This window comes from Ornithorhynchus anatinus, chromosome 12, assembly GCF_004115215.2.
Source record: "Ornithorhynchus anatinus isolate Pmale09 chromosome 12, mOrnAna1.pri.v4, whole genome shotgun sequence".
NCBI lineage: Eukaryota > Metazoa > Chordata > Mammalia > Monotremata > Ornithorhynchidae > Ornithorhynchus > Ornithorhynchus anatinus.
The window spans coordinates 21,505,608-21,519,410 of NC_041739.1; the positions used below are offsets into that span (position 1 = coordinate 21,505,608).

Sequence of the window (13,803 nt, forward strand, 5' to 3'; positions counted from 1 at the left end):
CAGAAGGAAGGAATAAAAGAGCCAATGCCAGGAACACAGAAGATAAACCAGGAAAAGAAAAGGAAAAAGAAAACATCTAGGAGAAGAGAACCCAGGAAAAATGAAAGGATAACAGAGGAAGAGACAAGGAAAGAAGATTACGAGAGGTAACTTCAGATGAGCTAAAAGCAGGAGGGAACAGAATGATTTAATAACTATGGTATTTGTTAAGAGCTTACTATGTTCTGAAAGCTGGAGTAGGTACAAGGTAATCAGGCTGGACACAGTCCCTGTCCCACATAGGGCTCACAATCTTAAACTCCATTTTACAGATGAAGGAACTGAGGCACATCTCAGAGAAGTTAAGGGAATGCCCCAAGATCGTAGCAGGCCAATTGATGGAGCTGGGATTAGAACCCAGGTCCTTCTGACTCCCAAACCCTTGCTCTAGCCACTGGGCCAGCTTCTGAAGAGTAAGGTGGGTTTTTCCTCACTGTTATTGATCTAAGCTATTAGATCAACACTTTGAGTTGTTTTTGTATTCTTAATTTGAAGTCCTACCTTCAGCAGTCCTGCCCAGTGGCTGATGTTTTGAGAAATCCTGAGTCCAGTCCTGCAGTGGACTCCAAGACTGAGTCCAGTCCTGCATAAGAAAGGGTGTAAAGATTGGCTGTAAGTGCTCAAGAAGGTTACTTTCATGTAGTATTGGCATAACATCAATAATAATAAACAGCTCTACATTTTTCATCTCAGGAAGAGAAATCTATACATGATTTTTAAATACTACTTTTGGATTAATATTGAGCCTTGGTCACACAGTAGTGACTATTTTCACAAAATCTGAAACACACAAACCCGCCCCCCTTGTACAACGAAATCCTGTTGCTCTAAGAAGTCCAGCTACATTAGGGCAGGATCAAGATGTGATTTGGCTTTTTTGTTTTGTGCTAGTAATGGCCATCAGATTCCACTGCATTTGTAGACTCTCTCTAGTCTAACATGATTACAGCCCATTGTAATCCATATTTTGACTGCTCTTCTATGTAAACAGAAGTATTTTGCTTGGCATCCTGTCCCTTCAGGGCTATCAACCAATGTAAACAGTTATTTTTAATCAAAGAATATACATGGAAAGAAAAAATGGGCCTGAAGAGTTCTTGACTTGTGGAGAAAAAAAAATATTGAACAATGGCCAAATCTCTGTAAATTTAAACCAGGAAATTAAGAGCCATTCAGTCTTGGAATTTAGTTAAAAACAAACCCAGAAGTCAGGATCATCTAAGAAATGCCAAACTGGAATCTACTCCTATCTAGGCCTTCCAATTACTTGAATCTGCAGATGCCTTATCCTTGACTGGTCTGAATAACTTGAGTACAAAGCTTGCAAGCTACAGTACTAATATTGTGAAAAGACATTACAGGCTGTTCATATCAATCAATTGATAATTCACTGGTATTGATTATTACTGTGTGCAGAATACTAAACTCAGTGCTTGGGAAAGTACAACAGAATTGATAGACATGTTCCCTGCCCATATTGGGCTTGCAGTCTAGACAGGAGTTTACCCTCTAGAGCTACAGCCTACATAGAGTTTAATATGTTGATGTGTTCCCCACCTATTTACCTTACGACCTAACCATGCATCCTGCCTAGATCTCCGCTTCTCCCAGTCAGTGATTTACTCAGCACTTGCACAAATAGAATAGGATAAGGGCCAGCAATTGAAATGAGTTCATCTCTGTATGGTTAAGCAATGCTCTCCAATGCCACTAAGTGGTCTGTTTCTTAAACTGGTACCTAAAGGTCTTCCAGATAGGTCAGAGCCAGTCTGCCACATTTATCGCTCCCAGAGTCTTTTTGCTCAAGGTCACTTTTTTCTCCACTGAAAAGGGTCCCCCTTTTATCAAACAATGGTATTTACTGAGGGCTTCCTGTGTGCAGAGCAGTAAACTAAGCGTTTAGCACTTTTTGCATTTAGTACAGTGCTCTGTACTAAATACCACTGGTTGAGCGCACCTGATCAGGCTAAGATACTCACAGTGCTTCATACCTGTCTCTCCTTCCGCCGATCTTCTACTCACCACCCATTCCTTCCCTGCCTGAACCTCCCTCCCCTTCCTATCTGGCAGACAGGGCTCTTCTCTTCTTCCAAGCCCTTCTGCGAACACAGCTCCTCCAGGAGGCCTTCCCTAAGTAACAGCCCTTGACACATAGTAAGTGCTTACCAAATATCACTTTAAAAAAAATGAACAAACTAATCTCACATTGGATCCCTGATCAAGGACCTTAACCCTTCCGGTGCCACCTATGCATTTAGTTATCATGGCCCCTGTAATACGTGTACATGTGTTACATACCCTATTACTTTCCCGATCTGTAATCTAGGGCATGTCTTCTAAATCTTTTGTACTCTCTCAAGTGTTTTGCGCCCAGCAAGGGCTCACTAAATGCTACTGATGATGATAGCTCTCAGTCTCTTCCCTAGGTGTGTGCTTGTGATCCTATTTTCAGAATAGGGTTGGGAACTAAAAATGGAACCAGGATGCTGGAGTGGATACACGTTAATCAGGTTGGACACAGTTCCTGTCCCACATGAGATTCACAGTCCAAGAGGAAAGGAAGATGGGAATTGAAACACCAATTTAAAGACGAGGAAATGGTGACACATAAAAGCGACCAGTCCGAGATCACACAGCAGGCAACTGGCAGAGTCAGAATTAAAACCTAAGTTCTCTGATTCCCAGGTCTGTGCTCTTTTCACTAGGCCACGGTTAGAGGGGAGGAGAGAAGAAGAGGACTGCACTGATCTGGGCTCTGAGGAGATTTAGAAGCTCTCTTTCCAGGAATTCTCTCATTACCTCTTTCTAGACTCACACTCAATGAAGCAGAAGGGGAGGTGGGGAGGGAGAGAGCTAGCAGCTTGAGTTTATCCTGTTTCAGTTTGAGTTTATCCTGTTTCAGTTCCTCAGCTTTTCACACAATTAGATCAGAGACCCTTTCCATCTGAAAACTGTTTTGGGAAGGAATAATAATGATGGTATTTGTTAAGGCCTTACTATGTGCAAAGCACTGTTCTAAGCGCTGGGAGGGGAGATACAAGGTGATCAGGTTGTCCCAGTGGGACTCACAATCTTAGTCCCATTTTACAGATGAGGTAACTGAGGCACCGAGAAGTGAAGTGACTTGCCCAAAGTCACACAGCTGACAAGTGGCAGAGCCGCGATTAGAACCCACGGCCTCTGACTCCCGAGCCCGAGCTCTTTCCACTGAGCCACACTGTGTCCTAATCAATCAATGGTATTTACAGAGTACTGTGCTGAGCACTCTACTAAGTGCTTGTGAAAGTCCAACATGGATTGGTAGATGTGATTACTGCCCACAAGGACCTTACAGCCTACAGGGGGAAAGAGTCATTAGAATAAATTATGGATGGGGGAAATAATGGAATATAACGTTATGTATGTAAGTACTATGGGGCTAGGGTGGAGTACCAAAGTGCCTACATGGTACCCAGCCAAATGTATAGTCAACGCAGAGCGGGTACGGGAGTTGGGGTCGGGGGTTAGTCAGGAAGCCTCTTAGAGATGTGATTTTAGGAGGGTTTCAAAGGAGGGCAGGATGGTGGACTGTCAGATAAGAAGGGGGAGGGAGTTCCAGGCATAAAGGAGAATGTGGGCAAAAGGATGGCAGCAGGATGGACACCCAAGTCTCCAAGTTGAAAAAAGAAGCAAGGATGTTTAGGATTCTTTCCCTCCCAAAGGCAATTTTCAAATGGAAAAAGATCATGGATCTAATTGAGGAAAGGTGGAGGGGATGAAAGAAAATTATAAAAAGAGGAGGGTAAGAGAAAAAGGAATTTGTGCCCACCCCTGGTAGACTGTAAAGTCCTTGAGGGAAGGGATTATTTCTTTTAACTTTTTTGTATTCTCCCAAGCACTTAGTACAGGGATCTGTATAGTACTAGTGATTGATTGAAGAGGAGGTGGAGGAGAAAGAGAGGAAAGGTTTAGAGAAATCCAACAAACTGTTGTTAATTTCTTTATGGGAACATGAGAGGCTGTAGTTCACTATAACTTTACAAGGTCAATGATTTACAATCTGAGATTATACTGCTGACATTTTCTTTTTACCTTCCACATGAGCATGAATAAAAATGTTCTCTGTGGTCAGTGAATGACCTCTTGTTGTTGTGAAGTCTAGGTATTCCATTACATCTTGAATTTGAAAGACCAGCACCCCAGCACTGGACCAGAATCTGCAATGAAGGTTTGGTTTTTGGTTTTTTTCCTAAGGAAGGAACAGTTGTGTGAACCATAATCGTAGCTTTGTGATGTTTGGATTTTGTGTTTTGTAAATTTTTTTTAGTAGGATGATATAGTACTTATTTTAAAAATTACATATGTTGTGCTTCTTCCCTCTGGAGCCATTTAGTTTTTGTTTCCTACATTTTTTGTTTCCTAGCTCACCTCACTGTGAAAATTTCAATTTAAGGATTCTTTTTCTCCCTCCTCACCTCATCCCAAACTTGAGCCCTGGGTTTTTAATTCCAGGGTAGAATTTTTGTCACTGGGTGAAGAAGCATTAGTCTCATGTCACCAATTAAAATTAGCAGAGAAGAGAAAAAAAGCATGTGAGGTGTGTGATTTGGGGTGTTCCTATTTTTAGGTCCTCTTTATGCGCCTTATTCAGGCACTACATCAAAAGACCTGGAGGGAATGGGGCAGGGGCAGGTTTTCATTTTCTTGTACACACAGTGTGGGTGCTACTTTTCTCTATCCCATGAAGACTTCATTAAACACAATTACAAGTATTTGTTCAGGTTCTGCTTACTGGGGGTTTTCTTAGCACGTCTACATTTGTTGCCCAAGTCTCTAAACCCTTTTGTTTCTGAGGATTTGCCACTCGATGCGTCATTTGGGTGGGTAGGGTGTGATTGCTATGTTTATTAAATTATAAGCTTGACACACCTTTGATTTTTCATCATATAAATTTAAAGTATTACCACGTGTAACTACCGCCTGATTTCCCACTTTTAGTACTGAGACCTCATGGTGCAGTCATTTCTTTCCCCTTTGTCATTTGGATGAATTAAGCGGCATTCACAGAGTTGCACAGGAACTAGAGTTATTCAGACTAAAATTCTGCATAATAATAATGTTGGTATTTGTTAAGCGCTTACTATGTGCCGAGCACTGTTCTAAGCGCTGGGGTAGACATAGGGGAATCGGGTTGTCCCACGTGGGGCTCACAGTCTTAATCCCCATTTTACAGATGAGGGAACTGAGGCACAGAGAAGTTAAGTGACTTGCCCACAGTCACGCAGCCGACAAGTGGCAGAGCTGGGATTCGAACTCATGAGCCCTGACTCCAAAGCCCATGCTCTTTCCACTGAGCCACGCTGCTTCTCAATCATTCCATAATGCCAATCATTCCATTCATTCATTCAACTGCATTTACTGAGTGCTTACTGTGTACAGAGCATTGTACTAAGCCCTGGAGAGAGTACAATACAACAATGAAAAGAAATATTCATGCAGTTTTTCTGTGCCACATGAAGCAATTCATCCCAGCTCACAGATACAAAGAGTTAAAGAGTCAGTTTCAAAGGGACCACCACCAGTTGAGGGCGAGTTCTACCACCTTTGCCAATGACTAACAGTACTTCTCCCCATGGCAGAGCCCGGAGGACAAACCCCATCAGCAAACACTATCAGGAGATTTATGCTACCCCAATGGTGGAATTGGACTTGGTTCATTTCAAGAGGGATGAGTAGTAGTTCATTTTCTCCTGGTCCTTTTTACCTGGAACTTCTGGTCCCTTTCTGGGAGGAGGGAGAGAGGGACTTCCCCTTTCTGCAAAAAAAAAAAAAAGAAAAAAAAAGCAAGGTGGAGGTGTTCTGAGTTAATTGAAACGTCCACGTTTTCCATTTTAGCAAGCTGGATAGCAACCAGTGTCAATTCTAAAGACTAAATGACATTATGATGCTACAAAGTATGTGGCCATTTATGAGAGATTCCCTGACCTGATTAGGATTCAGATTTTCCTTAGTTTTCAGATATAAATCTAGTCTGGAAGGCAGCCAGCACTGGACCAGAATCTGCAATACAGGTTTTGTTTTTTTCCTAAAGAAGGAAGGAAGGAAGGAACAGTTGTGTGAACCATAATTGTGGTGGGGAGGGGAGGAGGGAGCGGAGAGTGGGTGGAGGTGGGGAAGGGGGGAGGGGAAACATCAAAATTGTTTTAAATTCAGCAGGTTGTTTTAATACTTGATTTGGTTCAAACTACAGGAAATGTGGTCCTCCAGAATGAACTGCAAAACGTACTATTTGTCTGCTACTATGTGACCTTCGGGGAAGCAAGTCACAACTTCTCAGTGCCTCAGTGTTCTCATCTGTAATGTTAAAATGCAATCCCTGGTCTCTCTCCCGTTTAGACTATGAGGTCCGGGTGGGCCAGGTTCTCGATGATCTTGGATCTACCATAGCACTTAATACAGTGCTTGGCACATAGTAAGCACTTAACAGATATCATAATAATAATAATAATGATATAAAAAGATATAGTCCCAGTTGGGCCTCAGAGAGGAAAACAAAAGTTATTGGAATGGCCAAATGCCACCTATGCATGGCAGTCAGGTCAAAGATCAATTTTCCAGTGACCTTTTGAGCAGCTTTAACAGAAGCAGTCTCCTCTCACACTGGCTCTACAAGATCCGACTTTTGGGGTTTCTCCATTAGGCTGAAACCCAGCTGACAGTTGCAAAAGTATTCTTGTTGGTTTTTTTAGTTTGCAGTTTTACCTACCATTAAAATTACCATAACCTTAGCACTAGAAAAAGCAGAAAGAATCCGTCCCTACAGTCTAGAACTCACTAAACGCTCCATCGCCTTCTGGAGCAAACGTTGCACCGAGCGTGCTCAGCTGCAGCAATAGCTGCAGTGAGTGGCTGCAGCAGTAACTGCAGTTGCAGGAGTGGGTGCAGCAGTAACTGGAGCTGAAGTAGGAGCTGCAGCTGCAGGAGTAGCTGCGACACTTGAATGTTGGTATTTGTTATTAACAAACTCACTGCAAGTGTCAGAGTCAGAGAAGCAGCGTGGCTCAGTGGAAAGAGCCCGGCCTTGGGAGCCAGAGGTCAGGGGTTCGAATCTCGCCTCCACCACCTGTCAGCTGGGTGACTGTGGGCAAGTCACTTCACTTCTCTGGGCCTCAGTTCCCTCATCTGTGAAATGGGGATGAAGACTGTGAGCCCCACGTGGGACAACCTGATGACCCTGTATCTCCCCCAGCGCTTAGAATAGTGCTCTGCACATAGTAAGCACTTAACAAATACCAATATTATTATTAGTAGTAAGTGCTTAATAAATACCATCATTATGATTATGATTAGAGAAGCAGGTGGCTCAGTGGAAGGAGCCCGGGCTTGGGAGTCAGAGGTCATGGGTTCGAATCCCCGCTCCGCCGCTTCACTTCACTGGGCCTCGGTCACCCCATCTGTAAAATGGGGATGAAGACTGTGAGCCCTACGTGGGACAACCTGTTCCCCTTGTATCCTCCCGAGTGCTTAGAACAGCGCTTTGCACATAGCAAGCTCTTAACAAATGCCATCATCATTATTATTGAAGCAGCGTGGCTCAGTGGAAAGAGCCCGGGTTGGGGAGCCAGAGGTCATGGGTTCGAATCCCGCCTCTGCCACTTGTCAGCTGTGTGACTGTGGGCAAGTCATTTCACTTCTCTATGCCTCAGTTCCCTCATCTGTAAAATGGGGATTAAGCCTGTGAGCCCCACGTGGGACCACCTGATGACCCTGTATCTCCCCCAGCGCTTAGAACAATGCTCTGCACATAGTAAGCGCTTCACAAATGCCATCATCATTATTATTCATTATTTACGATGCTGATGGCCGTTGTCGGGGACGTGGCTTCTCCGGAGGGGGCGTGGGCGAGGCGGGAGCGGCCGGACGGGGGCGCTCGCGGGCCCGTCCCGCGGAGCCGGGCAAAGGTGGCGGTGGCAGCAGCAGCAGTTTCTGCCGGCAGGTGGCGCCCTTCCCATCCCTCCATTTGGGGGCCCGGGGGAGGCGCTGGGCAAAGGTGGCGGCGGCGGCAGCAGCAGCATTTCCTGCCGGCAGGTGGCGCCCTTCCCACCCCGCCCCTTGGGGGCCCGAGGGAGGAGTCGGGCAAAGGTGGTGGCGGCGGCGGCGGCGGCAGCAGCAGGTCCTGCCGGCAGGAGGCGCCTTTCCCGCCCCGCCTCTTGGGGGCCCGGGGCAGGAGCCGGGCAAAGGTGGCGGCGGCTGCAGCAGCAGCTCCTGCCGGTAGGTGGCGCTCTTCTTTGCCTGCCCCGCCCCGCCCCTTGGGGGCCCGGGGGAGGCGCTGGGCAAAGGGGACGGCGGCAGCAACAGCTGTTCCTGCCGGCAGGTGGCGCCCTTCCCGCCCCGCCCTTTGGGGGGCCCGAGGGAGGAGTCGGGCAAAGGTGGCGGCAGCGGCGGCAGCAGGCCCTGCCGGCAGGTGGCGCCTTTCCCGCTCTGCCTCTTGGGGGCTCGGGGGAGCAGCGGGGCAAAGGGGGCGGTGGCAGCAACAGCAGTTCCTGCCGGCAGGTGGCGCGCTTCCCTGCCCGCCCCGCCCTCTGGGGGCGGAGCCGGGCAAAGGTGGCGGCGGCGGCGGCAGCAACAGGTCCCCGGCGGCAGGTGGCGCCCTTCCCGGCCTGTCCCGTCCCGTCCCGTCCCGTCCCGGCGGTGGCGGCGGCGGCGGCATTGGGGTGCGGGTCGTTGCGGTGGCGGTTGCGGGTTTGGGCGCGGTCCCGGCGCCCCTGCAGCCTGCCCTCCTTCTCCCTCCGGGCCATGGGGGCCCGGGGGTCCTAGAGGCGGCCCGGCCCCCGCCCCCGCCCCGCCCCGCCAGCTTGTCCGATGGCTGAAGCCCGGAGGGGGGACGAGGAAGAGGAGGAGGTGCGGGAGCGGAGGGAGCTCAGCGCTCCGCGCAGGGCCCGGACTCGGCCCCACGGCGGACAGCCCGGACGCCCCGGTAAGGCTAAGGGCGGCGGCGGCGGCGGCGGCAGGGGGGCGGGGGACACCCCCCTCCCTCCTCCTCCTTCTCCTCCTCCTCCTCTCTCCTCTTCCTTCTCCTCTTCCTCCTCCTCCTCTCCCTCTCTCCTCTCTCCTCTTTCTCCTCCTCCTCCTCCCTTTCTCCTCTTCCTCCTCCTCCTCCTCCCTCTCTCCTCCTCCTCCCTCTCTCCTCCTCCTCCTCCTTTCCCTCTCTTCTCTTCCTCCTCCTCCTCCTCCTCCACCACCACCACCACCCCCCGCGCTCCGGCGGGACCCCCGCTTTGCAGCTCCTTTTTTGCAAAGACACAACCTCACCGCCTCTTCTCCCCACCCCCCGCAGCGCTTAGAACAGTGCTTAGCCCTTAGTAAGCGCTTCGTCGACACCGCCAAGATGATGATTAACTTCTCTGTGCCCCAGTGTCCCCATCTGGAAGATGGGGATGAAGACGGTGAGCCCCGCGGGCGACAACCTCGTCGCCTGGTGTCGACCCCAGCGCTTAGAATAGTGCTCGGCACATAGTAAGCCCTTAACAAATACCAACGTGATTATTATTAACTTCTCTGTGCCTCAGTTCCCCCATCCGTAAAATGGGCATGAAGACGGGGAGCCCAGCGGGGGACAACCTGATCGCCTTCTTTCGACCCCAGCGCTTAGAACACTACTTGGCCCATAGTAAGCACTTAACAAATACTAACATTATTATTATCACTAACTTCTTGTGCCTCAGTTCCCTCATCTGGAAAATGGGGATGAAGACGATGAGCACCGCGGGGGACAACCTGATCACCTTCCATCAACCCCAGTGCTTAGAATAGTGCTTGGCACTTAGAAAGTGCTTAACAAATACTAACATTATTGTTATTACTAACTTCTTGTGCCTCAGTTCCCTCATCTGGAAAATGGGGATGAAGACGATGAGCCCCGCGGGGGATAACCTGATCGCCTTTTATTCATTCATTCATTCAATAGTATTTATTGAGCGCTTACTATGTGCAGAGCACTGTACTAAGCGCTTGGAATGAACAAGTCGGCAACAGATAGAGACAGTCCCTGCCGTTTGACAGGCTTACACTCTAATCGGGGGAGACGGACAGACAAGAACAATGGCAATAAATAGAGTCAAGGGGAAGAACATCTCATAAAAACAAATGGCAACTAAATAGAATCAAGGCAATGTACAATTCATTAACAAAATAAATAGGGTAATGGATCGGCCCTAGCGCTTAAAACAGTGCTTGGCACTTAGTAAGTGCTTAACAAATGCCACCAACATTAATATTATTAACTTCTTGTGCCTCAGTGCCCTCATCTGTAAAATGGGGATGAAGACGGTTGAACCCCACAGGGGACAACCTGATCACCTTCTATCGAACCAACGCAAGCTCTGCCTCTCCCCATTTCCCTCTCCATCATTTTATTCACTTTTATTATCCCCAGGGACGCTTTATCGCCCGGTGAGTCAAAGGCCGTGGCGATTAAAACCCTCGGAGAGGCCTGCAGAAAGTTTGGCCAGGGCCAACAGTCAAGGTTGTTATTCTTATCATCGTATTTCTTAAGCACTTACTATGGGCCAAGCACTGTTCTCAGCGCCGGGGTCGATACAGGGTCACCAGGCTGTTCCCTGTGGGGCTCACCGTCTTCATCCCCATTTTACAGATGAGGGAACTGCGGTACAGAGAAGTTAATAATAGTAATGTTGGTATGTGTTATGCGCTTACTATGGGCCAAACACTGTTCTAAGCAATGGGGTCGATACAAGGCGATCAGGTTGTCCCCCGTGGGGCTCACCGTCTTCATCTCCATTTTACAGATGAGGGAACTGAGGCACAGGGAAGTGAAGTGACTTGCCCAGAGTCACACAGCTGATAAGTGGCTGGAGCTGGGATTAGAACCCACAACCTCTGACTCCCAAGCCCAGGCTCTTTCAACTAAGCCATGGGCTTGGCACATAGGAAGCGCTTAACAAATACCAACTTTATTAATGTTATTTCATTAGCTCCCAGTGCCACTTACTTGGACGAGGCTCGCAACTGTAATTTTGGGAGATTGCCCCCCATCCAAGTCCCTCCTTTCTTCTTCGGCCCTTTTCCCACTTTGTCCTGTGGCTGAAGGCCTTTTCCCACGTTTGTGATAAGCGCCCTACAAACCTGCTCCAGTCCTGCTCCCTAATACCACGTGTCCAGAGCTTTAAAACTTCTTTCCCAGGGGGAGGATGTTGAACTTTTCAAGAGAGGGGATTCCCAATTCTTTTTCCCTCCCCCCTTATCTTTATTGCCTTAAGTGTTTTCATGAGAATCCTGTCCTCGCAAGGCAAAGGCTAGGAAGCAATCTCAAGGCCTCGTCTGGGTCCTGCCTGAAGGCCTCAACTGGACCTGCTTCCAGGGCCTCAGATTCCACATCAATCAATCGTATTTATTGGGTGCTTACTTTCTGCAGAGCACTCCACTCAGTCCTCACTGTGTGCAGAGCACTGTACCGAGCCCTTGGAGAATACAATATCACATAGTTAGGTGCCTTCCCTGCCCGAATGCAAGATTGATTTTTATAAACGTGTGTGAAGAGAATAACCTGAAATGCCAGCAATTTGTATTTATTTTTGCTCCAGAGGTGAAATAATTATATGCCCTAAACCCAAATCTTTCAAGTAAGGTGATAAGTAGGGGAGGGTGACAATTTAAATGCTAGGAGGTGATAAAGTTGGTTTTAAAATGCCCATCAAGCATGTTCACAGAAGTTGCAGAGGTGAATAGTTTGTGTTTTAAGTGGAAGGTAAGTAGGTGTAGAGCCACAGCCCTTCCCTCTGCCCCACAAGGTGTTTTTTTGGGGGGTATTTGTAATGAAGAGGAAACTCATTCATCTGTGGTTAGCAATATTTCAAAAAAAAAAAAAAGCAAATCAGAGAAAAGCGTGAGAACAAAAGAGGAATGGGGAAGCAGAAAAAATTCCCTCTCCCCCCAAATAAAGACTGTAAGCAGGGTTACTGAACCAAGTGGAAAAGCAATATTGTCCTGTGGAAAAGCACCATTATCCTGAGTTCAGTTGGTATCTACTTCCCCTGCTAAATTGTAAGATCTTTGAGGACAGGATCACTCTACAATAATAATAATTTGTTGTATTGGTTAAGCACTTGCTATGTGCCAGGCACTGTACTAATCACTGGGATGGATAAAAGCAAATTGGGTTGGACACAGAGTCTCCCCACATGGGGCTCAGAGCCTTAATACAACTATGTTGTACTCTCCCGAGTTATCCTCACAAGGAACTGTATCATAAATGATCTTGACTGAATGTAAGCATTGCTGTCCTCTCTTTACATCATTTTAGTGATTTATTAGCTGTTTCTGCAGCCCTCAGAATCATTAGAAAGTATCAATATTTATTTTAATATGCCTCTCTTTTGTAAAGGGCTGTGGGAAATTTTTAAAGAACAGGACATGAGCCCCGCCTTCAAGAAGCAGCATGGCTCAGTGGAAAGAGCACGGGCTTTGGAGCCAGTGGTCATGGGTTTGAATCCCGGCTCCGCCACTTGTCAGCTGTGTGACTGTGGGCAAGTCACTTAACTTCTCTGTGCCTCAGTTACCTCATCTGTAAAATGGGGATTAAGACTGTGAGCCCCACGTGGGACAACCTGATTCCCTTGTGTCTACCCCAGCGCTTAGAACAGTGCTCTGCACATAGTAAGCGCTTAACAAATACCACCATTATTATTATTATTATTAAGAAACTCATAGTCCCCTGGGAGGAGATAGAAGAATAAACCTGGATGAAATGCAGCCAAGATAAAACAGGAGTCCAACTAATCAGAATAGGCTTGAGATGATCGGAGAGTGACAAGTACTTAGAGTTGATGGATAGACATCATGCACATGCAGGAAATGCGTTTTTAATCAATTTAAAGTTTTGGTGGGAATCGATATAGGTTGGAATCAAACAATCATATTTATTGAGCGCTTTCTGAGTGCAGAACACCATACTAAGCACTCGGGAAAGTACAGCATATCAGAGTTGTTAGAAACATTCCCTGACCACAACAAGCTAACAGTCAAGAGGGGAAGAGAGAAGGAAAGTGATGGAGGAAATTAATAGTAAGTAAGTTTGCATAATAATAATAATAATGTGCTTCTAAGTGCTTACAATGTGCCAAACTCTGATCTGAGCACTGGGTAGATAAATGGGCCAGACACAGCCTCAGTCCCACCTGGGGCTCACAGTCTAAGTAGGAGAACAAATGGGTAGTTAAGCCCCCAGTATATGAGGAAACTGAGGCACAAGGAAGTTAGGCGACTTCCCCAAGGTCACCCAGCAGGCAAGTGTCAGAGCTGGGATTAGAACCCAGGTCCTCTGACTCTTAGGCCCTTCCCACTAGGCCACGCTACTTCTGAACAGCGGAGCAGACTGAGGTGTGGGAGAAGGGGGCAGGTAATTTCTGGGGAGCCAGTAGATCGACATGATGACAAATGACAATGGAGAGATACTGAAGGCTTTGGTCTGATCAATATTTATGAGAGATGATTCTTACTGTTGTAAGAATCAGCAAGGAAGCCTTTTAGATAATCCAGATGGAAGGTAATTAGGCATCTGGTTGTGGAATTGGAGAGGAAGAGGGAACTGTGAAAAATGCTACTCTCAATAGGTGGGGAAGATGTGGAGGGAGAGTGAAAATATATAGCACATTTATTTTTTCTGTTATGGAAGCACCCCAACAGCTCCAGAATTTCCAAGGCTGTGTCATTTTGGGTTCTTATGGGGATTTAGAGACTTCATAATTCTTGTGCTATGTGGACATC

At 47.3% G+C, this 13,803-nt stretch overlaps 2 protein-coding genes across 3 annotated transcripts in view; one reads left to right on the plus strand and one right to left on the minus strand.

Moving 5' to 3' along the window:
• Window positions 1-7,866: 7,866 nt before the first annotated feature.
• On the minus strand, window positions 7,867-8,816 carry LOC114815636 (formin-2-like). Its single transcript, XM_029077103.1, has 2 exons — window positions 8,709-8,816; window positions 7,867-8,598 (listed from the first exon to the last, which is right to left on the minus strand). Exons 1-2 carry the CDS (start codon window positions 8,814-8,816, stop codon window positions 7,867-7,869), a joined length of 840 nt encoding a protein of 279 aa, XP_028932936.1.
• Window positions 8,817-8,847: 31 nt separating this feature from the next.
• The window catches only part of SH3D19 (SH3 domain containing 19), a 117,086-nt gene continuing 112,130 nt past the window's right edge, over window positions 8,848-13,803 (plus strand). Inside the window, exon 1 of one of the 2 annotated variants that reach the window (XM_029076373.2) lies at window positions 8,848-8,995. In XM_029076373.2, coding sequence (XP_028932206.1) covers window positions 8,881-8,995 — 115 coding nt within the window. In that variant the 5' untranslated portion in view covers window positions 8,848-8,880. The remainder of the gene's footprint in view (window positions 8,996-13,803) is intronic. The other variant, XM_029076369.2, reaches the window with a different exon arrangement.